Raw genomic sequence first — 26,757 nt, 5'->3', positions numbered from 1 at the left:
GCTCTTGATTCCTCATCAAATACCTTCCCAGTCTCCCCCACTCCCCCCACTCAGCCTCATATATCCCCTAAGCTCTTGTTCAGCATTGCATATTATATAACAACAATAGTTATCATTATTGAGTGCTTACTGTCTCATTTAATCATCTTCACAACAATCTTCTGAGAAAGTTATTAATCCCATTTAGTAGACGAGGAAACTAAAGCATAGGGAGATTACTTAGGTAGTAAAGTTATAGCTAGCATTGTGACAGTATTTTTTCTCTTCTGAATCTAAAGCACATGCTATTTCTACTTTGACAAATTACCTTATAGAAGACTTTTAATTTACCACTTGATCTTTTTTTTGGCTCATTTTCCTTAAATAGCATGACTTCTTTTGGGACTTCATTCTTGACCCATTTCCATTTTCCCTCCTATGTGTTCTTTTTGATTTACCCTATCTAAATTAGTAGCTTTACCTACTATTTATTTACTAATGATTCCAAAACTTATTTCTAGTGTGAACCTCTGTCCTAATACATATAAATAAATGCCTGCATCTTAGACACATGCCCTTGAATATCATAGTTATCCCTTATACCCAACATCTCCAAACTGAAATCATCACCTTTATCCCCCAAATTACTCCTTTTCTTTTTTACTATTTCCCCCAGTTAATACTAAAAACAATTGTCCATTCACTCAAGGCAGAAATCTGGGAGTCATACTAGACTCTTTTTTTTCTGAACTCTGACTCCCAAATCATTTACCCGATCTAGAAGAGTGAATCTCTAAGAATTTCTTGAATTTAACTTTTCCTCTCAATTTTCATGAGCCCTTGATATCGTCTGTATTGGATTTCAAGTACCTATGAGAAACTTCAAGTGGAGATATCTAGAAGAGATATCTTAGGAGCTTAGGAGAGAGATTAGGGTTAGAAATCCATATTTTGAAATCAGAACATGAATTTTAGTTGAAAAATAAAAGTAGGAAAACGACCCAGAGAGCATATGGAGTGAGAAGAGGGCCAAGAACATAGCTTTGGTAAACATTTTATAGTTACATGGTGAAAGGGGAACCAGGGAGAGAAATGAGGAGTGAAGAGTGTGTGATAGAGTCAGACTATATACTTAACTTTTGAAATAGTTTACTATTCAGTTTACTCTCCCACTTCTGTATATTGGATTAGGTTCTTTTTCTGCATGGAGTGCTGTCTCACCATTCCTACCCATCTAAAGGATACTAACCATTGGGGTACAACTCACATGCTTATGTTCCTTGAACTTTTTCTGATCCCATAGCTGAATGGACTTCCCCTTCTCTATGTTAGAGTATGCTTTCGTGCCTCTCTTTCTGCACAGATTGCATGCTCTCGTGTATTACATTTATTTGGATCTGTTTTATATCCTTATAGATATGTATTCTCAAGGTCATTGTAGTCTACCTCACAGAAACTCATGGATTCTTTCCCTGTAAACTCAGTGAAAATTTGAGAGGATTAGTAAATCTAAGCTCTTTTGGTACCATAGGCAATATTAGTATTGTAAAATTTAGAGGAATACTTAATATATTAAATCAAGTATTCTGCTTCAAAATCATCTGTGTAGGTTTGCTTATTGTGCAAAAAATAAATTTAATATAAAGAACAGGACTAGCATGACCCTGAATATATTAATTCATGTAGAAAAAATGTTTGATTTTTTAGTTGGTCTAGTGTAAATCTGTGGTTTAGATGTTTTTAAAAAGTTAGTGTTAGGAACATCAACAGATGCTCTAGAGAAGTAACAGTCTGAGAGTCTTGTGGCCTGGGCACATCAACAGTGGAGGTAGCCCAGACTGCAGTATTTCGACTTTTAATACAGAAGACAGACCATGCCATGTGCGTGATGTGGTGGAAAGAGATTTGAAATTTTAGTCAGAAGACCTGCATTCAAGTCTTAATCTTGGCAGTTACTGGTTCTGGAACATTAGGCAATTTGTTTATTTCTCTGAGCCCTGGTAGTCTCATCTAAAAATTATAGGTAATTGTAGACCTTATTTTTAAGGGTTGTTATGAAGGTTAAAGTAGGTACTCAGGTGAAAGTGCTTTTTAAACTCTCAAATGCTAGGCCTTTGATGCTGGTTTTTACTGCTGTCATTTGCTCTGTTAAGGTGCCTAATCACAGTCTCCCGTTTACTTGGTACAAACCCTGCTAAGCATAAATTCTCTCTTCAGAGTGACTTAGCTGCCACCAGCCTAAGGAGGAAGGGTAAAGAGGACAGAACAAAGAGCCTAATGATAAAAGTAGCATAGGTATAAACCCTTATATTTGACTAGTACTTATAATTTTGGATGGGTGGAGATGGTGAGACCATTATATACAGAGAACGAACCTAAACTATGTGTATTATTCATGATTTTAGAATAAAGAGGAAGGTGTAACAAAAACATTGGATGAAGGAGAACATATCCTCTAGAGGAATATAGAATAATAAGGTTGATTTTCCTGTGTAAGAACATTGGCTCTGGAAGGAATCCAGAAATTATTTTAGGAATATTGAATAAAGCTTTCCTAGTTGAAGTAAAAATTCATAAGGGCAAGAAAATATGCAAGGCAAGTTTGTGTATCTTTCTGTAATGACAGGTTTATTTAATTTTAAAAGCCTCTCTTTAAATTAAACATGCATTGGAAATAATGATTTAAACAATGTAGCTCATACTTGAACATTCTCAAAGGAATTATTTTGATGATTAGAAATTGTTAGAAGATCACTCTCATTTCAAATTTCATATACAAAGTGGTAAATCCTTCAAAGTGATGAATAAAAAGCAAAGTCAGGAAGTTGTATCCCTTATAAAACATATTTCATGTGCTTAAGTTTTCCCAGAAGCCTCCTGAAAGGTTCTTAGAAATTTGTGCCTTCTTTGGAACAGTGAAGATATTCCTATATATGCTGATTTGCTATAATAATGACATTATGGGATTTATGAATATTTTAAGATAAAAAATTTTACATTGGGCATTACAAAGTTTACCATATTAAGTATTATTTTGAACTGTGATAGCTGAGTTATCTTGCTTAATGTTTTAAAAAGCTGAATGGTGTGTAGATTCATCATTTATCATTTAATAAAACAATGCTTGTGATTATTTCTCTACAAAGTTGAACATCAGTTGCTTGGTCAGGAATATAATACTCTCTTATACTATTATTTTTCTAAGAAATTATATTTCTTATGCACTTCATTTCCCCTACAATATTTTCCCCCATAAATATAATTAGGTCAGAAGTTTCTGGTATTATATATTTCAGGTATTGTATTTTTAGAGGTATGTCGATAGACTAGACTGTGGCCAGAGAAGATCAGCAGATTGGTGAGGTGATCTAGAAGCTATGTTAAGATGAGTGGTGACTGTGATGTGAGACATTTACTGTTGTTAACCACCGTTACCACCACCCCTCCACCCACCACTCCAGCTCTCACACCTATTTTATCCCACAGGGATAGTGGCCATCTTTGTTTCTTTCTGATTTGCCTCAGGATAAGGGATGTCCTCTGCCTCTCTAGTTTTTCCCATTCTTCCTATTTATTCTACATTCTTCCCCCAGATAATTGCATAGTTGGAAGCTTGGATTTGGCTTCTGTATTCTCTTTGAATCACTGGTTCTATGATTTTTGAGCATAAACTTAGATTAGCAATCAGAATTCTATTAAATTTTATTTGTAAAAAGATGAGAGTATGGTTTTTAATACTGCACATTATATAGTAAATTGTGGACTCTTTGCCTTTTCAGCCAAAGATGTAACTTACATATGTCCATTCACTGGTGCTGTACGAGGAACTCTGACTGTCACAAATTACAGGTTATATTTCAAAAGCATGGAACGGGTAAGACTTGTTGGATTAGATTTTTATATGTTCATTTCTGTGCTGTTTGAAGACAACTTTGTTCATTTTTGATCATTTTTATTAAAGTATTTCTAATTAAGATTTTTTTCTCAGCTATAATTATACAGTATCAATTGCTCAGATTTTTTTTTCTTCCTTCCTTTAGGATCCCCCATTTGTTTTAGATGCTTCTCTTGGTGTGATAAGTAGAGTAGAAAAAATTGGTGGTGCTTCTAGTCGAGGTGAAAATTCTTATGGACTAGAAACTGTGTGTAAGGTAAATGTCATAATATGAAGTTTTATTTGATTTGAAAAGTTTTCTTAATGGGGTATATTAGGGCTTGTGTTTGGACTGATTTCCAACGTATCAAATGGATTTCATACTAGAAATGTCATTCTATTAGAAGAAAACAACATTTAGAAGTATTAAAAGGGTAATCTATCATAAATTAGACTTGAATTCTTTTGGATCCAACTTTCACATTCATTATTTCATGTTGAGCCTCATTAAAATACTGAAGTAGGTATGATAGACATTATTACCTTTAATTTCCAAATTAGAAACTTAAGGATCTGAGCAGGTAAGGCATGGCACTTTGTAGTGGAAGAACTGGTTATGATACATTCGTCATTACCTATCTTTTCTAGTTTTCCTAAATTTTCTGCTTCTGAAACAATTGTGAGGAAAACTTGATATTATAGACCTTCCCTGTTTTCTTATCTAACTTGCATTTTTTAAATATATTGATGCTTGAATGAAACTTAGATTTTTACAATTTTAACATTATATCATAAGTGCTTAATACTATGTGCCACTTCTACAGGTCAGTGTTCTCCTTCTTATGGCCCAGTTAACACCTGTGCTCATCTCAATTCTAGATCACCTTTTACTTTTGCTCTTCTGCTCGTGCCAAAAGTAAAAACAACAGTACATGCATAATTTTCAAGATACTTTCTTTTGTTAATCTTAGAAGTTTTGTGAATCTGTTATTAAAGCTAATGACTTAGTAATTTTATTTTTTGCTTTTTCATTGTAATCAGAAGGGCTCTAAGAATGTAATAACTGTTAACCATGTGTCAAGCACATTGTGTCCTGATCATTTTTCTGTAGTGTATATAAATAGAGCACATAAGAGAAAAATAAAGAGGGTGACTTTGAAATCTCAATCATTTTAAGAATAATTTTTTCATGGAACAAGACCATTAAAAAACCTAGACATTTGCATGGCTTCTGCTGTGATCATTTTAGAGAGCTCTGTGGTTAACAGAGTGTTTATGAATATCTCTATTAGTTATAAAGCTATTTCCTGAGGAAAAACAAAGTATTGATTGGCTTAGGTTCCCGCACGTGTTTGTTTTAGAAGATGGTAGACTGGTATCCTAATTTTGGATCAAATTTGTAATAAAATGATTTTTCTTCATGTTGTATAGGTACATTGTAGTGGAGTGTCTCTGTGTTTGGTTTTACAGAATGAGGTATAATAAAGCTATTTTTAATTTTGCCTAGATTGTAACAAATAAAATGAAGTCTTAAAATTATTCTCAATCCCAGTTTTTTTCTTAGTGCTATTAAGATGTCAGTAAACCAGAACATGTCTACATTCAGCCTGAGCTTAGAAAATTGCTTGAGAACAAATAATGAAGGGAACCTTGGTCTTTAGATGGGATTGTAGGGCCTAATGATACCAACCAAACTGTCAGAGTTTATGTGCCGATAGAGGGTTGAAGAACTTGGACATAGCGTAGAAGACCTTTAGGCAGTTTGGTTCTATAAGTCTAGTAGCGGGAGACTTAGAAGATCCAATGAAATTGGGACTGACTGTAGGTAGAAAAACAATGACCAGGCATAATGGGAACAAAGACACTTATGAAATATAACAACAGCTAGTCAGATTTTTAATAGTGCAATTCATAACAGAAAATGGGTTTTCATAGGGAAACAACATATGCCGATAGTGTGTATCAGTCATATTAAGTTTCAGTTACAGTATCTTTAATCTCCAGTGCCTTCTTTCACTGACTTATCTTGAGTATATAAGCAGAGGTAAATTTTCTGTCCTCTGAATTCTGCCTTGTATTAGAGTGCCTTTCGTTTCTCTTATTTCCCTCAATAAGGAGTTGTAATTTCTCTTCCTCCAGGAGATGTCTGATTTATTTTTGTATGCCACATTCACAAATCTTAAAAATTTCATCAGATAGTTCTAAGTTACCTTATTTGTTCACTAAATGAAAAGTGAAAAATGATAGGTGACTTGGATCCTAAATCTTTTCTAGGATATTAGAAATTTACGGTTTGCTCATAAACCTGAGGGGCGAACAAGAAGATCCATATTTGAGAATCTAATGAAATATGCATTTCCTGTCTCTAATAACCTGGTAAGATGGCTCTTATTTTTGAAAAATGTGTATTGATATAAAGAAATTTGTCTAGGATATCTGAATATCTACATTTACGATTCTGCTTTGCCATTTAACCAGATGTATAATTTAAGTTTTAACCTAATCTCTCAGACCAGTTTTGTTAGGTATAACGTGAGGAAGCTGGACTAGCTGCTTTCCGAGGTCCATTCCTGTGCAGTGACATTCTATAATTTCTATACAGGGTGTTTCCATTATGAAAAGCTGTATATGTTCTTAGGATTTGAAATCTTTTTAATTGGGAGCTGACAGTTAAGTCTAGCAATTTAAGAGTGTGGGTGGACAGATACTTAACTGAGTTCCTACAATGTGCTGTTAATAGTGTTAGGCTCCCTCATTTATATTATATAATCTAACTTCCACAGTATCCCTATGGATACTATTTTAAAGGTGAAACCATGAGCAGGTAAGTAACTCAAGGACATAGCTAGTAGGGAGTAAAATTTGGAATCAATACCCTAGTTTGATTTTCATTGTAGTTATTCTGCCATTCTGTCTACATAAATCAAATTTTTGGTATATAAATTGCATGCCAAAAAGTAAAAAGTTTATTCAGTGTGTTTTAGAAAATATAGCATAAACTTCAAAGCTGTTTAACTTATGATATCTGCAATGTCAAACTAATTATATCAAAAGGTATCTTTTTTATGTAACTGTTTCATTATTTAGAAGGAGACCTAAAACAGCTACCAAAGATATCTGAAGGAAATATGGTGACATGTTAGCCTTTAATAAATCTTGAGAATGAGCCTCTGAGCTTTTCTATATGTTTGAGAAATATGAAAAAACAATAAGTTTTCAAAATGATAAAACAAAATAAAACAACAATATAAAACAGGGACACCAATACAAAATGTCTTGGCAGATAAGTAAGTAAAAACTGTGGATATAATAAGGATACGTTTCTGATTCATTACCTCCTAAAATGTCTTTTTAGCTATTAATTCTGTATACTGTTTTTTTATAGCCCCTTTTTGCTTTTGAATACAAAGAAGTATTCCCTGAAAATGGGTGGAAGCTATATGATCCTCTTTTAGAGTATAGGAGGCAGGTATGTACTTTTTTCTTTCAATTTTAATATTCAAGTATTCTTTACAACAAAAATTTATTGGTAGAAGTAAACAGCTTTATATAGTTCTGTGGTTTTTGTTATTTTTTTCATGATGTTAAGCCTGATTTTTTGGCTGCCTTTTAGTTTCTTTAAACTGCTTTTCAGACTATGCCGATGATCTTTTATTAATATTTGCTTATCTAAGAGTTTATAAGTAAATATTTAATAATTTTTAAAATAAATATAAATGGTAAATACATTTATATATTAATATATATTTTAATAATGTCATTCAACATTAGTCACATTTTTCTCTTTTGGGCATCCTATAATTTAATTTCGGAAAAAATTTCAATAGTTCTGTTTATAACTTAGCTCTATATAAAATTATGAAAGTTTTACATCTTCACAGAAGATTCACTTCTACATAAAATGTTAACTCAAATCTGTTAATATATAAAACAGGTAATATAGCATGACGAAGGTGGGTTGATTTAATATTAGAAAACCTATTAATGTGATTTAATTCACCACAGTAAAAGAGTAAAGGAGAATTCAGTCTCGAAATCTGTGTTATAGCATATCATTCTTCCTATTCTTCCTCAGTACACTAGTTCCCAAAGAGTCCCTATACTACAATACTTAAACTCTACCTAAAGTTAGTCTTTATTTTTAACTTTACACATGTTCACTGTGATTTCCTAAGAATTTAAGTTTAGACACATTGATTGTTTCTTGGTAATCATTAGATTTGATATCCAAATTATTCTAGAATGCAGATATGAAAATCATTAGCTATGATTTTTATATTTAGATTTCAAATACTTCATTTTAATTATAAAACTTTAAATTTACTTAGGTTTGTTTCACAAAACCAGGAAGAATAAAAAACCACCATTAGAGAACTAAAGATATCTAAATGGTTTGAAACTGAGTTTCTGTTCAATCACATGGGTCAAGTAAAATTTTAAATTCCTCAGTTATAAAACCATCAGCTGGCAAAATATGAAGCACAATACAAAATAAATGGATCAACTAAAAACCAAGAGTCTACAAGTGACATTGCAAGATTTTTGCTAACCCAAAAATCCAGTGTCAAAATTAGGTGGGAAAACAATCAGAAAATCTAACAAGTGTCTTTAGAATTGTGAGAAAGGGACTATTCTTTGGGAATCTGGGCAAAAATTGCTATCTGTTCTAGTAGCATTCAACATAGAACTTTGGAAAGTAGATAACTGTCCAAAGAAAAGAAATAATTATTAAAAAGAAAAAAGTTAAAGGGTAAATAAACAACTATACACATACAGAGAGAATTATGAGATTAGGAAATATGGTAGTCAGAATAGAGCATTGAACTTTACATTAAATGATATGGATATCTTATGGTCTTTGACTTATAATTTGTTGACTTTTCTTACAGTTAAGGCATTTTATTTGTTTTTGACTCTACCAAGCTAAAGTCTAGTAGAGAAGATGCTGTATTTTTTGTAGTTAGAAAACTCAGAGTTTTTATTTTTATTTTTAAAACATTTTAAATGCCAGTTTATTAATTTTTTTCATACTATATATCCATAATTTTTTTTAACATTTTATTTTTTTTACTTTCTCCTTCCCCCTCCCCTCCCTTCTGGTAACTACAAGTCCATTGTCCATGTCCATAAGTCTCTGTTTGTTTGTCCTGTTCATTTGTTGCTTTTAAGTTTATATAGCCCACATGTGTGATATCAGGTGATTTTCAGCCTTTTCTGTTTGGCTTGTTTCGCTTAGTATGATTATTTCAAAGTCACGTTGTTGCAAATGGCAGTATTTCATCTCTTCTTATGGCTGAGTAATCCATTGTATATATGTACCACAGCTTCGTTAGCCAATCATCTATCGTAGGACACTTCAGTTGCTTCCAGGTGAATAATGCCACTGTGAATAATGCTGTGAATAATGCTGCTATGAACATTGGTGTGCAAATATCTTTTCAAATATAAGTTTTCAAGTCTTTGGGGTAAATACTCAATAGAGAGATTGCTGGATCATATGGTAGGTCAATTCTTAGTTTTTTGAGGAACCTCCACACCGCTTTTCATAGTGGCCGTACCAATTTGCAGTCCCACCAGCAGTGTCTGAGGGTTCCTATTTCTCCACATCCTCTCCAACATTTGTTATTACTTGTCTTGTTGGTTATAGCCATTCTAACAGGTGTGAGATGGTATCTTATTGTGGTTTTGATTTGCATTTCCCTAATAGCTAGCCATGTTGAGCATCTTTTCATGTATTTGTTGGCCATTTGTATGTCCTCTAGGGAGAAGTGCCTGTTCGGGTCCTCTGCCCATTTTTTGATTGGATTGTTTGTTTGTTTGTTGTTATTGAATCATATGAAAAACTCAGGGTTTTTTAAAAAATATTTTTTAAGCTTATTATGGAGGAAAATGGAGATCATCTCAATATAAGTCTTAAGACTAGAGATAAAGCAGCAGAGTATTCCTTTTTTTTTTAATTGAAAAAAATTGGAAGTGGTAATACTTGCACTCTGTGTAAAATTGAAAAGATATGAGGCGTATATTGAAATGTAGGTATTTCTTCTAGGCCAGCCATGTCCCCCAAGCCTCCCATTTCCTTTCTCTTTTAGGAAATATTGTTACTGGTTACCTATATATCCTTTCAGAGATTTTATTCCCACAAAGCTTGTGTGTGTTTTGAACAGATGATAGCATACTATGCATACAGTTTTGTACCTTTTAAATTGTGTGTGTATATGTGTAAAGAGGCTGCTGGCACAGTGCCTGCACATAGCAGATGCTCAATAAATGTATATATGTATATTACTATAATTTGTTTTCTTTTGATTCTGTCTTTTTCTGTGGTATGACTTGTCAGGGGTCATAAAAATTTTAAAATATATATTCATATAATGGTTTTATTTTCTCTAGTATGAAGGTTGAAAAATATTTGTGTCTTACTAGATAATTTTATATGTCAAGTAGTATACTAGTTATACATACAGCAAATATTGAAGGACCAATGAGAACTTTATAATTGATGTGTTATTAAAAAAATATTTTAAGTATTTCTCTTCTCTTTTTGGCTTTGCCTTCTGTTACTCCCTTGTAATATGTTTTATATTAGCAATATTTAATTAGTACTATAATTCACTTTAGGTATGTAAGTGATAAAAAATATATATAGCATTTTGGTGGACACTTGGTGCCTGCCCTGTGAAATTTCTTTGTATGCATGGCACAAACTCAAACATCCAATGAAACTGAATGAGACTGTTCTTTTTAAAGACAGGAAATATTTGTGATCTTGCTGTTTCCTTCCTTCCTCCTGGATCTGTAGCACAGACCTTGCACTTGATCAATATTTAATAATGTAATAAATATTAACAAAATTGAATGCCACAAAGAACACAGATCTCTATGTTGGAATGTCTCATTCAAATAGCCTGGTCACCAAAGGCAGACAATAACTATCCCAACAACTTAAAAGATGGATAGTAGAGATGACAGAAGCTGAATAGGATGCCTTCTATTCTGATGTCTTGTAATATTTTAGTTAGGTAGTACTTTGTGTTGTTTTATTTCACATACAGGGAATTCCAAATGAAAGCTGGAGAATAACAAAGATAAATGAACGATATGAGCTTTGTGATACATACCCTGCCCTCTTGGTTGTACCAGCAAATATTCCTGATGAAGAATTAAAGAGAGTGGCATCCTTCAGATCAAGGGGCCGTATCCCAGTAAGTATGAAGCTTTGATGAGACTTCATAAATGCTTTTATACTCTACATAATGCTGAGAGTAATGAATGGGAGAATGGATGCAGGATAAAAATAGCTATAGCATCAGGTTTTTATGGGGATATTAGAGAATGTGTTACTTAAAAAAATTAAAACTAGGGGCAAGACTTAGATTTCTAGAGAGTTTCACATGGGTATTAGAGAAGTCCACAGAATTGCATGATTCTTAACTGGTTCTGTGTATTATGCACTATTTCTTTATCTTACTATACATTCTTTAGTCATGGTGATAAGTGCTTTTTCCTTTAAATCCTAGAAAGAAAATTTTACAAAGCTGTGATAAATCACTGTGTTCTAGAAAGATCCACTCAAATATATTTAGGTACAAAATTCATAGATTCTGAAGACTTTATAGTTGGGCACTTTTGTTGATAATAGTAATAATAAAACATTAAAAGTGGGGCTTACTTATCCACTTTTAATGTATTTTTTTTCTAGAGACAACACTTCCCTATAATCAGTGACTTTTATAGATCAATATCTGATTAAAGAATTAGACCAAGTTTTCATGTGCCAGAGTTGGCTAGAAAAAAAGATGATATTTCATAGCAGCCTCATATATTCTTTCATGGCTAGACTTTGAATCCAATAAGAAAGCAGAGTTTTATAGAGTACTGTTTCTGAGAAGAATTATAAACAGAAGTATATAAAGGGTATGTCACCATCCCCTCCCCACTTGAGGTTTTATCATGGATTCATCCTGAAAGTCAAGCCACAATCACTCGATGTAGCCAGCCCATGGTAGGAGTGAGTGGGAAGAGAAGCAAAGAAGATGAAAAATACCTTCAAGCCATCATGGATTCCAATGCCCAGTCTCATAAAATTTTTATATTTGATGCCCGGCCAAGTGTTAATGCCGTTGCCAATAAGGTAAGATTGTCTTTCAATAATTATGATAACAGTTTCATGAATCAGTTGGTTTGGTGGGAGCCATAGTGTAGTAGAAGTCAAGCTTTCCAGTGATAAAGATATAGATTCTAATCCTGGCTTTCCTGCTTGGTGATATGACTTAGTTGTTTAATCTTTTTAGACCTTAATTGCTCATTTGTAAAATGAGAATAGTAATAGCTAACAGAGTTGCTTGCGGGTAAAAATCATCTAGTAAAAAATAATGCATAACCCTGTGCTTACATAATAAATAGGTGTTCAGCAGTTATTAGTTTCTCCCTTCTTCAAACTTGACAACTAACTGAGCTTATACAAAGTCTGCACTGCACTGCCGTAGCCTGAAGCAGTGTTCTCAGTGACCAGTGGTGCCCTCTTCTGACAGCCCTTCACCTATACAGGTTATTCAGACTGAAGACTTGGAGTATCTTAGCTGGAGCAGTAGTCCTGATTTCTGCTGTAGAATAAATACTTGCATTGTGGAAATAGAAATTCTGGTCCAGTTGACAAAATCTACCAGAGGAGATACAATTCAGCTTTTAAAAATTATCTCCTTTTTTAACCCTGAATAAGCAATGTGTATATGTATTATAGAAGAATTAGCTAATGCAGAGAAGCAAAAAGAAGAAAATATTTCAAAACACTCTTAAACCTGTAACTAAGAAACATCATTAAACCTTGGTTATACTTTCCATATATATGTGTATATGCATGCAGACATGTATTTGAAAAAGAATGCAATCGTTGTAACTTTTTTAAAAAATTAACTCTATGCCAATAAACATTCACCTATAACATTATTTTAATGGTATAATAATAATAATACCAACTGTTGTTGGATATTTAGTTTATTTCTGTTTTTTTTTGCTATTATTAACAATGATGGGGATGATCATCTTTTTAATGAAATTGTGGAGGATGTATCTAATTACTTCCATCCTGTCTATTACATTTTGAGGGGATTGTGAGTTCCAGTTATTCTCTATTAAACTGTAAATATTCCTTCATAAAAGAGCAATGAAATAATATGTATGAGAAGCCCGTAGTCCAGGACTGGCATATATTTTTCCAGTAATTGCTTGTTTCCCTCCCTAAACTTTATGCCATGAATTAGTAGGAATAAGATTTAGGATATTTTCTAGGCTGAGAAAAGGAGAGAGAAATATAAGGCAGAAAAAGAGGTAGGGCAAAATGTTATATTCCTCATCTTATTTTTTAAAATTATTTTCATGTATATTTCACTATAGAAATCTCCCCTTTTTTAGGACTGAAATATTTTTTTTATTGGGACTTTTTTTTATCACAAGATATGTAGTAGACAGTATAAAAACTAGGAAGGCATAGAAAGGAGATAAAAATCACCTATGATTACTAATATTTTGATATAGTTTCCTTCACTATTTTTTCTGTGCATTTAAGCATTAGTTATTTTGTTTCATTGTTTTTTTCCCTTAACATCATAAGAATTATTTCTTTTAATGGAATATTCTTGAAAAATAATAGTATTTATTATGTAGCTGTATCATTCATTGAATCATTTTTCTAATGTCGGACGTTTAAATAGTATTTTAAATGTAGCCAAAATAGATATCTTTTGTTGACATCTTTGATTATTTCCTTAAAATAGTTTACTAGATATACAATTACTATATCAAAATTTAAAATATGCATATTTTAAAAAATTTTATTGCATGTTACAGATAGTTTTCAGAAAGGTTGCTTCACTTTACCAGCCTGATGCCTTCCACCAGTTTTATTGAGATATAATTGACATTTAACATTGTTTAAGGTATACAACATAATGATTTCATATATGTATATATATTGAAATGATTACCACAATAAGTCTAGTTAACATCTATTACCTCATGTAGTTACAAATATTTTTTCCTTGTGATGAGAACTTTTAAGGTCTACTGCCTTAGCAACTTTCAAATACGCAATAGAATGTTATTAACTCTAGTCACCATGCTGTACATTAGATCTCCAGAATTTATTAATCTTATAACTGGAAGTTTTACCTTTTGACTACCTTTGCCCGATTCTCCCACTTGCCTCCCTTTTTTAATTTTCAGAAGTGTTCCAACAAATATTTTTTACCTGCGTAGTAAGAACATTTTTATAGCTTAATTGATATGAATATGACAGATGATCTTGCAGCCATGTCTCAATTAAGTTCTTCTTTCCAGCCATAGCTTATTTTGATCACCAAATATTTCTCATTCTGTTCTGTAGATGCAGGTTTAAGTTTTTGAGGATAGTGATAGTAATATGCCATAGTATTTTGTGCTTTTATACTTATTCTTTTTATTTTAAAATAATAATATGCTTAAAATAAAAACAAAGTCATGATTGCAAAGCATTTAAAAAATATAAATAGTAAACTGATGTGAAGAGGAAGGGAGGTGAAACAACATGGGCCAGTGGTAAACTAAATAGATATATTCTTGCACATGGAGCTTACTAGTCCGGCGATTTTAGTCTTCTGTAAGAAATTGTTTGGGTAGGACTTGAAATATGGGTGGGGAAATTTAGTGCTTTAAATATAAAGTACCTTCATATATGTTATCACATTTAATTTTTATAATAGCCACTACATAAGGAAGTCAGTGTGAGTGTATATTCCTGTTTTATGAAGAAAAACATGTGGTAGAGAATGGTTAAGTTGCCCTGAGCCATCTTCATTTTTCCATGAGTTTTCTGATTCCTAGTAAAAAGTGTCATCTTTCATGCTATTGGATAGTTTATGGCATTTTTTCATGGATGTCAGCATACAGTGGATGTGCATTCATTTATGATTTCTTGTGATATGTTTTCCAGGCAAAGGGTGGAGGCTATGAAAGTGAAGATGCCTATCAAAATGCAGAACTAGTTTTTCTAGATATCCACAATATTCACGTTATGAGAGAATCATTACGAAAACTTAAGGAGATTGTGTACCCCAACATTGAAGAGACCCACTGGTTGTCTAACTTGGAATCTACTCACTGGCTAGAACATATTAAGGTGGGTATATGTTACTATTTCCTATACTATTGTAGAATATCAGATAAGGACTTTCTTTGTCCCTTTGTCTATATTGGCTTTTACAGTTGAAATCAAGATGAAGGCAGCTTTCTGAACAGTGAAAAATTGATAACCACTTTGATAATTAGAAGTACTTCTAAGTTTTGGTGCTTGAATGAATTAGTTTTCTATATTGTACATTTTGTACTTCTTTCCCACCCTTTCCCATCCTGTCTGAATTCTACCTGTTCTTCAGTTCTGAGTTCATATTTCATTTATTCTATGCAGCCTTCCCAGATTGCATCCATTTCCATTTTCTCTGAAGTTTTCACTTTTTCTTTCCATTTAATCTGGTACTACCTTGCACTTAGTTATTTTTGTGTATCAAACAACGTGTATTGCTGATTCATGGAGACAAGGGCTAGATAAATCATAAATCATGTTTCTTTTTATCCCCTCAGGAGTTAGGACAGCACTATCTGAATAATAGGCACCCAATAAATATGTGTTGCATGACTTGTGACGTAGAAACCATTCTGGTCGGGGAGATGAAGTGAAGTAGTTGAATGCTAAATGATTTGGAGACTACCATGTGAACACTAATTTGCCTAACATGGTAATATAGTGTTTGAAGCACCAAATGTTATTTCAGTTAATATAGTTACATATATTCTCAGATATGGTCTGAATTTCAGTAACATAGCTTACCAAAATACGGACTTCTATAACCTAACATATATTAATACTATGAAATAAAGGAAAATGAAATTTTTATGTTAAGGAGGAACAGACGTGTAGTCACATTAAAATCTCTAAAATTCAGATAAAATTGAAAAGGCCAAATTGACCTAATGAGAATTACAGACTATTTGTACTGTTCTCTTCTAGAAGCCTAGAAGTTTGAATGTAGCAAAGTGTGAACAGTTCTCAAATGCGTGTTCATGTGGCCCATCTATTACATGAAATGTAAATAGAAAACCTTAAGACTTGATTTGGAACTAACATAAATCGTAGCACTCACTTCTGTAAATTCCAGGTCATTTCACTAGCAGGTACAACGTTCTCTCCAAAAGCCTGGTTATAACAAAAACAAGTTTCCTTAGAGGTACAAGAGGTACAGCTGTGCCAGGACTACCTTTTTTTCCCCCCCTCCCCACCCTCCTCACACCTGCAAGGCTTACCCACTGACTTTCTTCAGATCTCTGCTCGCATATCACTTTCCCAGAAGCCTTTCTCAACCATTCCATACAAAATAACAGTTCTGTCAGCACCCCCTAGACCTGTATGCTTTTTCACTCACTGCCCTCTGACATGGTATACACTTTATTTATTTGCATCTGGCTGGCCTCCTCTGCCAGAATGTAGACTTCATTAAGCTAGTACTTTGTTTTGTTCACATTCTGTCTCTAGCACCTAGAGCAGTGCCTGCCACATAGTAAGGGGCTCCATAAATGTTTATTTTGTAAATGAATAAATGAATTAAAATGTTCTCCATTTTGGAGAACTCTTCCTGGTCAGTCTTAACTTTCCCATTTTTCTAATCCTTTGGGTCAATGATATGTAAGTCTGGATTTGGTAGAAGTTGTTTAAAATAGTAAGATAGGATTAGTGGAGAATGAGGCCCAGGCACTTTTGAAAAAAAATGCTCACAGACAGTGTGCATAGTCCAGATAGAGATTGTTTCAGAGTACCCCATTTCCCGATTATGCCTACAGTTATGATCAAAAGAGGGTTATGACCTAGCTAGTAAATCTGTTGTCTTTCATTCTGATCTAGGTGGAACCATATTGTTCTTTAAATATGATCTGGTCAATGCAGAGAATAGGGCTGTATTGTCATTTTCAACGGATACTATACTTTTGTTTCTTTTTTGGTTACATCTAATTCTGTTTAGTTTTAACTCAAGATCAACTTAAGAAAAGGTAAATTATTTTAGATACCAGTTAAATTGACATGGTTATATATTGATCTGATGAGAATTTTTTAATCCTCCTGATACAGAAAAGTAGCTTACTTTAAAGTATTACACTCTGCTTTCTTGTATGCTGTGATATATATAAAAATAGTAAAATAAATGCTGTGGAAGCTATAGAGTACTTTAAAAGAGATCAGTTTATGGTTTTCATACCTATTCAAATTTAGTTAAGTATTGCTTTAATAGATAAGGCCTCAGCTGGGTTATTTTTATTTAAATGGGTGATGTTAGAATATTTGAAGATTCTTAGAAATAGATCATTTTAGAACTTAATCCTTTTTTTCCTCTTATTCATACTCTTGGTTTAAAACCCAAATGTACTTTTCATTTGGATGTTTCATTGTATAGATTAATAGGAGTCTGCATTTATGAGGTTTTTCTACCATTAAAAAAATTTAGGAAGGGACTGATGTTTTTTTCTCCATGTTATTGAGATAATCATCCCTAACAAAGTTCTCTGAGTAAACTTTGAAGAAGGAAGCATTTAATTTTTTAAAATTTAATGGAAAAAAAAAATTTGCAGCTTATTCTTGCAGGGGCTCTTAGGATCGCTGACAAAGTAGAGTCAGGAAAGACGTCTGTGGTGGTACACTGCAGTGATGGCTGGGACCGCACAGCTCAGCTGTCTTCCCTTGCCATGCTCATGTTGGATGGATACTATCGAACTGTCCGAGGATTTGAAGTCCTTGTGGAAAAAGAATGGCTGAGCTTTGGACATCGATTTCAGCTTGTAAGTGAAGACCTGAACTCAGTGTACTTGCATCTCACATAAGGCGTGTGAAAATAATGCCTTTTATTCATTAGATATTCATCTAAAATTGATCATTTATTCTAGTGGGGTAAACGTCTCAAGAGAACTTTGTTTTGGAAAGCATTAGACTATCCTGTCACAGCTTTGCAGTCTGGAGCCAGGGCTACTAGCTATTTGTCAGGCATCTATCTGACCCAGTCTCTTCTGTGATTGCTACCAGGAAACATCAGATATCATTCCATGATTTCTACAGGTGTCTCCACCGGTAAATGACAGTTCAGATTAGCATAAATGGTTATGGAATTACAAGGCACTCCAGCTTCTCCTGTAGACTTAAAATAAGACAAGAATGGCTTAATTATTCTTAAAGTAGCCCTATAAACTAGTATTGCTCACACAGGATCAGGGTCTTAAAAAGAAGAAAACAGCCTGGGACTAAAATAACAGAAAAAATTAAAATTAAAATTTGACTCACAGTTGGGAAATAAAACAACTTTTTTATCTTCCTTTTTAAAGTATTGACACTGTAATGGCCATATGTATGGACAGTGTTGCAGTTTTATGGAAATGACATTTTGTGCTCTCTGTATATTTCAGAATGTATGTTGATGATGGTGGTGGTATCAAATCGAAGACTGTGAAAGACCTCAGAGTCCAGGCATTCACTGATGAATGTCTTCTATTGTGTCCCCAAAATGACTTTAGTTTCTTTAGTAACACCTCCAGCAATAAGCAGTAAATTGCTTCCTGGAACTATCTAGTGTCACTTCAGAAAGTCTACCTACTAGAAACTTCTTCCTCACAGTAAACTAAAATTTGCTTCCCATTTTCCTGCTTTCCCTTTAGAGACAGAAAGAACAAAATGACTACTTATCCATATAAGATAGCCCTTTAGATATTTGAAAGTAGCTGTCTGCCCATGTAATTTATAATCTTCAGTTCTTCTGGCTGACCATCCATTTTCTTTAGTCTTTTCTCATTCTAATCCCCTCACCATCCCAGATGTCCTCTGGACGTTGGTCATGGCTTTTCTACAAGTGGGTGTACAGAGCTAATTACAGTTTTTAAAATAGAGGAGTGGGATTATTACGTCTCTTTTAAAGGATGCTACTCTTTCACATTTGCTTTTTTGTTAAATCATCCTTTGGATCATGTAGCTTTTAATTAAGTAAACATTCAAGTAGTTTTTAGTTATGATACTAAATTTAGTATATGCTAAATGCTAAATTTGGAATCAGAAAACTTGATTCTCATCTATTGCCCATCTGTGTTGGTTGTAATCATAGAATTAGAATGAAGAGTAGGAATATTTTCCCAGGAAGGAGGAGCAGGGTAAGCAAATGTCTAGGTGGGATTGAGCATGGCGAGAGTTAGAGTTGAGGGAGAGAGAGGTTTAGAGAATCTTGGAATGGGGAGGTAGAGTGTCAGAGCCCTTGAAGCCACTGAGAGTGTGGTTCCTAGATTAGCTGAAAAACGTTTTGCCCAGATGCTGTCTTTAATGTTAACCTTTAGTATCCAGTAGTTACCAGGGTATGTGAGTAGTATTTATAAATAATTTGAAAGAAACAGACATTTAAAGGTAGTCTGTGCTTTTGAACTTGAACTGTTAAATAAAAGTGGGCATCTGGAGTATCTATTCAGATGGCTCACATTTTTCAATTCTCTATAAAATGTACTTATCATGAAAAGACCGTTAAAAAAAAGCCCAAACTCTTACTTCAAAGGATAAAGATTTAGCCAAAACTGCACATGTTCATATAAATGTGATCAAAATCATAAACATTTCAGACTGTTTAAAGATGCTATGGATTCCTAAGTTGCTAATTCTGGTTACCTACTTCATTTCCTAAGTTGCTAATTCTGGTTACCTACTCCATTTTTTTTTTTTTTTTTATCCCTAGTTATATGAAAGCAGAATTTGTCAATTAAGGACATCTGGTCAAGAGGATATGCTCATATAATTAATGTAGGATAGTGATTCTCAAACTTTTTGATTTCAGGACTTCTTTCCATTTTTGACAATTATTTGTGATCGCAGAGAACTTTGTTTACATGGTTTATATATCAATATTTATCATATTAGAAATTAAAATTAAAACATTTTAAAGTATTCATTAAAAAAATAAATCTATTTTTCTTAGTCCATTTGGGCTGTTATAACAATCCCACAGAATGAGTGGCTTATAAAAGAACAGAAATTTATTTCTCACAGTTTTGAAGGCTGGAAGTCCAAGGTCAGGATGCCAGCATAGTTAGGTTCTGGTGAAGGCCCTCTTCTGGGTTGTAGATTGCTGACTTCTCACTGGTGGAAGGAGGCTAGGGAGCTCTGTGGGGTCTCTCTTGCTAAGAGCACAGACCCCATTCATGAGGGTTCCACTCTCATGACCTCGGTAGCTCCCAAAGACGACTCCTTATGTCATCACATTAGGAGTTCAACATAGGAATTTTGAAGGAGGGGGACACAAACATTCAGACCATCGTACTGTTATTATATATTAACATAACATATTAAAGAAAACTATATTTTCTAAAACAAAGTTTTCATGAGAAGAGTGACATTGTTCTACATTTGGTGGGGGGAGCATTTCATATCTACTTCTTCATTACATCTGCTGCAATATGTTCTGTTAAAGTATACGAGGTTAAAGTATACGAGGAAAATCTGACCATGCACAGATTGAAAAGCAAAGAGTACTTTAATAGCAAAATTTAACTACTAATTGCAGTTTGATTCCAGTGCCTTGCTTCATTTCTCCTAAGGTACCAAAAGTTTATCCTTCATCACTTCTGCACCATTAGTGCAAATGGCAATGCACTGAAAAAGGCAAATACTATTTTAACATTATGAAAATAGTTTTGACCTCACAGCCCTCCTCCCCCACCAAGTCTATGGCCTGTAAGTTTAGAATCACTGCTTTAGGGTACCGAGAAGGGGTCTGTTTTGGTCATCTGAGGCAAAGGTCCTCAGAGGAGGAAAAAACTGAGAAAAAACTGGGTGAGTGCATGCTTGGAGGGCAGAAGTCAAGCATTTTTTTTTTTTAAAGGTTTACAAAGATTTGTGCTAATATGATTCTTCTTGATGAAGACAGACTGGAGCTGAGATGCAACAGGTCCCTTTCATGTACTGACCAAGGTGTTAAAGGAGAAGGGTGCTTCCAGAGGATGTTGTACGAGTAATTTAACATTCAGGGGAAGATGAGCTTTCCAGGAGAAAAATGTGGGCTCTGGAGGTCTGACTGCTCCTGTCTTCCATTATCAACCTTTTAGGATCTGGGTTTCATTTATTAAACAAAGTTGTAATTCTTATTACATGCATCTCATGTTAAAAAATAATTTAGCACCTTGTGCATCAAAATGTTAATAGAAATTTCATAGGTAGGGTTATGGGTGATTCTGTTTTCTTTGTTCTTTTAAAAGAATTTTCTGATTTTTTTTTTAACAATGAGCGAATATTTTATTGGAAGATAAAATTATTTCCATTAAAAAATGAAAACTCTAAAGCTTATCTATTATTTCCCTTTCTTTGCTTCAGAGACTTGGCCATGGAGATAAGAACCATGCAGATGCAGACAGATCGCCTGTTTTTCTTCAGTTTATTGACTGTGTCTGGCAAATGACAAAACAGGTAACTTATATATCTATTCTTGCATCTCTCTTTTAAGCCATCCTGTCAGAGTTGGGATTTTGGTCACTGATTAGCCTACATTCTATGTAAAATTCTTGTAAGGTTTTAGGTAATAGAACTATTACCTAATTATCACATTATTAAGTAAACTAAAGGACATTGTTTGGAAGTAATGTTAAACATCTGACAATTTGATTCCCTTAGCATTTCAATGAGCACTGATAATAACCCAACAGATTTCCTCTGCTGTTTTGGACAAGCAGTTAAATAATAGCTGTATATTCACCCAGCTAATCTGTATATTGCTGAAGAGGTAAAGAAATGAAGAAATAGGCTAAGTAACTCAAGCAAAATAAAATCCCATTTTAAGTAATTTAATGAAAAAATGAGATATGTAATAGATTCAGTTCTCTTCCCACCCCCCCCCCCCCCCGCCTTAGGTATGGAGAGATTATATTTTTTAGATCTTCTTACCAAATTTCTTAAAAACTGATGTGAAATATTAGTGTAAATGGATTTAGTCTTCTGGACTGATACCAGAGAATGAAAAATACCTGGTTTATTATTATGGGATCACGTGACTAGGCAAGGGGTTGGTGTCTTAAAAACAGTTAAATCAAGAAAAAGCATCCTAAAACCCAAAAGTTGGATATAGCTCATTGGTACATCATTTATTTACCCAAGGATTTATCAGACCTGAAACAACTGAAGGCCCGATTTGTTTTTAGTCAGACTGCCTGCCACGTGACTATAAGGCAGGGCAACTGCTGGCTTTGCTTCACTTTAGGGTCACATTTTAGCTTTGAGAAATACTATTTAATTTATTGAAAGAAAACAAATGGTGATCTTCAGGTGAAATTTATCAATTTTTCTGTATATTGGATAGTTTGTTTTTTCTCCCATAAGCATTTCAGTTTGGGTAGATTGTTTTGAAACCTGCTGGGTTAAATGAAGCATTGTAGTCGATATAACTATAGTATGATGAGGCTGGTATTTTCATACATATGCTACAAATGTATATACAATTTATTTTTCTATATGTTAGGCCCTTGGTTTGTTGGGGGGAGGGGAGATGCTATATATATATTTTAATGTTTACTACTACTTGGAGTTGGTTTGATTTTTTCCTTTGGAATTGTCTTTGAGGTAGTACATTAGCTATGCAAATTATTGCCAATTCCTGTTTTAGGTATTTGACCCAAAACAATAGGACCCACTTTTGACCATTACCATATTCTATTTTTAAATAACATTTGACGATTGGCAAAAATCCAGTATGCCCTATCTAAAAGACTAGAAAAGTTGTTTGAAACCATAGCATGATTGATAGTTATGGCTACTGCTTTCCAGGGGGAATAACTTGAAGGGGGCAACATGTGTGAATGTATTAGTTCTGGTATATTTGTTAGAAAAAAATCAATCACATTTACTAGCTGTTTGCATAACAGAGTATATGATACACTTCTTCTTTAGTAATTGTGTTAACTTTTTATAGGCTACATTTCTAAAATCAGTTTAACTCCAGTTTTGAGCTTGTTACTAAATAGAAAATCCGTTTAATCTTATGTTTTTTAGAACTTAAAATACATTATAGTGATGTCTTTATTTTAGACATCTAGTTGTTTTTCTGTATATTTTCTTGCCGAACATAAAATATGTTAGTCACAATGTTTATTGACAGTCATCAATTTTACAAATAATTGAATGTTTGTGCAGAGACTTAAATAGCACATTTGCCAAAATGGGACTAATTAGGTTGCAATTAGCCAGATTCCTCTTCTCCTACCGTCATCTTCATCCCCTCCCTCTTGAAATCAGAAAGCAGTTGATGAAGGGCGCTTCAGATTTTAAAAGCAATACCAGTAGTTAATGGTCTGCTATTTTAGTTTTGTTGTGAGGACATGCCCACTGATTAAGTTGTCTTCTCATAACTGAGCTGTTTTGCCAGGATGATGAAAAACTAATCACAGGCTCAGCTCTTTTGGATTGCTGTTTAATGAGGCACGGTGCATTCATGGTTGGTTAATAAATAAGGCTGTTAAGAGTATGTAACAATACAGGAGATGGGACTTATTTTGTGAATGAATAAATGGGATTTGACAAAGTTTCTCACAGTTAATTGGCTTTTTGTTGGCATGTGCTTGATCACTCGCTTCATTGAACTTCACAGCCACAAAAATTATCCAAGGCATGGTAGTTATTCTTCCTTGTTTGAGAAATTTGCTACATTACCTTATTGCTTCCTAAAATTTAGGCAATTTCAAGGTAAAGTTGTTTTCAGCCCTCTCCCTTTTGCTTGCAGTTGATGCTGTTGCACGCGCGCGCGTGTGTGTATTTCCTAAAAATAAAGCTATGTTGTTGAAAACTTAAAGAAAAATCTTAACTATGTTGTTTACGGTTGGTCATTTTTGGCAGAGAATGACCGGAGTTGCCATAATTGCCCAGGTCAAAATTCATCAGCCAGAGAGTTTAGGACTAACAGGCAGGGTATACAGAAATATCAAGGTCAGACCATTCAAACTCTTGCTGCATAAGAGTTTGAAAAGGAGATTTTAGAAGAAGCTGTCTTAGAAAAGTGGTAAAATGATCTTAGAACAGAAAACCAAACAGATAATGCCATAATAGCTTAGAAATATGTAGTTTTGAATATTGTTTACCTAATTTAAGAAGTATTCCAAAGAATCTACCCAGAAACAGGGACGAGTATGGTTGAAAAAATGTCTTAATTTTATGTTTGTGGTGTTTGATTTGCAGTTTCCTACAGCATTTGAGTTCAATGAATATTTTCTCATTACCATTTTGGATCACCTATATAGCTGTTTATTTGGAACATTCCTCTGTAACAGTGAACAGCAGAGAGGAAAAGAGGTAAAATACGAGCCCCCTACCACCTCTATGCATCTATCCCCAATATGTACTTTACTAAAATTCATTTTGTGATGTATTTCAACTGAACAGTCCTTCTTTTGCATGATTTCTTTGGCCGTATTTTATTTTATATGCTGTAATATGATTACTTCTTTCCATACATCTGAACCTGATCTATTTTTAAATACCTGCCACAAGGCTGAAGATACCAGCTAGCTATCAGGTGAGTTTATGGGTGGGAAGTAGTATCTGCTAAAGAGAGAACTGAAGTTATGTGTGACTAAAGAGCGCCAGTATACCTGTTATTCCTTGCAGGATGGAAACCCTTCAAAGCAGGTGCTGAAAAATATAATTAGTAAAAAAATATACATTTGAATGGACAGCTCAAATACCAAAATATATTCTGTGTACATGAGCCATTTTAGGTTTTTTTTTTAAATTGGAAAATACTGTAAAAATTCAAACACTAAAAATATACTATGTAGAAAGTTAAAGTTTGTCACTCCAGTTCTGCAGAAATACCACTGTTAAGCGGATAGTTATTTAGAAGAAACCGTGCAAGGATTACATTCAAGTTTTACTTCCGTTTTCCTCAAAATGCATCTATCCTTTGTATGAAATTATTAATCATCTCAACTGTTATCTTCCTCTGAATCAATTTTCATTCTAAAAAATGTGGTTATAATTTACTTTATCCATGCTTTCCTATAAAGCAGAGTGGCAAAGAGTGCTTGCTCTGGAGCCAGGCTGCATGGGTTCAAACCTTAGATCTGTCACTTACTGTGTGATCTTGGGCAAGTTAATTTCTGCTTCTATAAAACAGATGATAGTACTTACTGTTGTGAGGATTAAATACAATAAGCCATACAAAACACTACAGTAGCTGTCGTGTAGTAAGTGCTTCCTTAGACTTTAAGTTCCTCGAAGGCAGATATTAAATTTTTAAATTCACCATTATTTCTTCAGTATCTGGCACACAGTAAATATTTCTATGCATAGTAGCACTCAAGAATTGCTTGAATGTTAGGTACTTTCATTTTTGAGAGCCTTGCATAGGATTTACTATATCTTGATTTAAAAAATTTTTTTAGCGAGGTATAATTTGCATTCCATAAAATTCACCCTTTTAAAATATATAATTTAATAGTTTTTAATATATCTACAGTTATACAACCATCATCACTCTCAGAACATTGAAACCTGTACCTGTTAGTAGTAGTTTCTTCCCATCCTTCTTTCTTCCCAGTGCCTGGCAAGCACTATCCCTGTTGATTTGTCTGTTTTGGACATTTCATATAAATGGAATCATTTCAGATTTGGCCCTAATGTCTGGCTTCTTTCACTTAACATGTTTTCAAGATTCACTTAACATGTTTTTAAGGTTCAATTTATAGCACATATCAATACTTCATTCCTTTTTATGGCTGAACATTCCATTGTCATTCAAATGATAAATGGACAAAAACTATTTTGTCCATTTATCATTTGATGGACTCTGGTTGTTTCTACTTCTTAGCTGTTATAAGTAATGCTGCTTTTAACATCTGTGTACAAGTTTTTATGTGCGCTTTCAGTTCTCTTGGGTATATATACCTAAGAGAGGAACTGCTGGTAATGGTCACATTGTGTTTAACTTTTTGAGGAACTGCACTGTTTTCCAGTACCCTCTGATTTTAATATAAGTGGGACTTATCACTGAAGTTATCTCCCTCTAAAGAGATTTTAATGATCACAATGTACCTTTTTACAACTTTCATCTGAAGTATAAATAGCTTAAGTGATGGAGAATCTTTACCTATTTTTCCTTCTTACAGAATCTTCCTAAAAGGACTGTGTCACTATGGTCTTACATAAATAGCCAGCTGGAAGAATTCACTAATCCTCTCTATGGGAGCTATTCCAATCATGTCCTTTATCCAGTAGCCAGCATGCGCCACCTAGAGCTCTGGGTGGGGTATTACGTAAGGTGGAATCCACGAATGAAACCACAGGTATATGCGCTATACAATATACAATGGGAGTTTTTAATCCATGCAAGCGTATAAATTACATTTGTCCGCTGTAAAGCACCTAGAAAAATTATGTGTGCATATTTAAAACTCTCCCTAAAAAAGTACTACACGGGGGGTAAATTAGTATACTTGGTTCTTATCCTGACTTTGGACAAATCACTTGTTTTGTCTTTTCTTCCCTTCTCTATAAAATGAGGGTATTGGACTAGATAACTTCTAGAGGTCTCATTTTAATAGGTTGGAGAAAATACCTTTAGTTTAAAACCTAACAAAATTCTGGTCCATTTTGAAATATGGAATATTTACTACTTAGAACTATATAAAAGACAATCTACAACTGAATGATAGGAAATCTTTGAGTACTGGTTTTTAGATGGTCTTGTTACTTAAATATTTGTATTTGGAAAAGTATCAGTTTCAGGATAGTTTTTGGAAATACCTGGGAACACTAGGAGAGCCCGTGAAAGAGCAATGTTGTTAATAGAGTCCCTGAAATTAATTTTCACTGATGTGTTAGAAAG

The 26,757-nt window shown here is 33.7% G+C and overlaps 1 protein-coding gene across 6 annotated transcripts in view; it reads left to right on the top strand.

Moving 5' to 3' along the window:
• The window catches only part of MTMR2 (myotubularin related protein 2), a 98,785-nt gene that overhangs the window by 69,887 nt on the left and 2,141 nt on the right, over positions 1–26,757 (top strand). For all 6 annotated transcript variants that reach the window (XM_025043761.1, XM_006907493.3, XM_015585992.2 and 3 more), the window contains 11 exons: positions 3,759–3,853; positions 4,020–4,130; positions 6,128–6,229; positions 7,239–7,322; positions 10,906–11,055; positions 11,796–11,984; positions 14,820–15,005; positions 17,504–17,710; positions 21,264–21,356; positions 24,111–24,224; positions 26,039–26,215. In XM_025043761.1, coding sequence (XP_024899529.1) covers positions 3,759–3,853; positions 4,020–4,130; positions 6,128–6,229; positions 7,239–7,322; positions 10,906–11,055; positions 11,796–11,984; positions 14,820–15,005; positions 17,504–17,710; positions 21,264–21,356; positions 24,111–24,224; positions 26,039–26,215 — 1,508 coding nt within the window. The remainder of the gene's footprint in view (positions 1–3,758; positions 3,854–4,019; positions 4,131–6,127; positions 6,230–7,238; positions 7,323–10,905; positions 11,056–11,795; positions 11,985–14,819; positions 15,006–17,503; positions 17,711–21,263; positions 21,357–24,110; positions 24,225–26,038; positions 26,216–26,757) is intronic.

The sequence above is a fragment of the Pteropus alecto genome, unplaced genomic scaffold (assembly GCF_000325575.1).
Source record: "Pteropus alecto unplaced genomic scaffold, ASM32557v1 scaffold12, whole genome shotgun sequence".
Classification (NCBI taxonomy): Eukaryota; Metazoa; Chordata; class Mammalia; order Chiroptera; family Pteropodidae; genus Pteropus; species Pteropus alecto.
The sequence above is the reverse complement of the archived record's forward strand: the minus strand, read 5'-3'. Positions and strand labels throughout refer to the sequence as shown.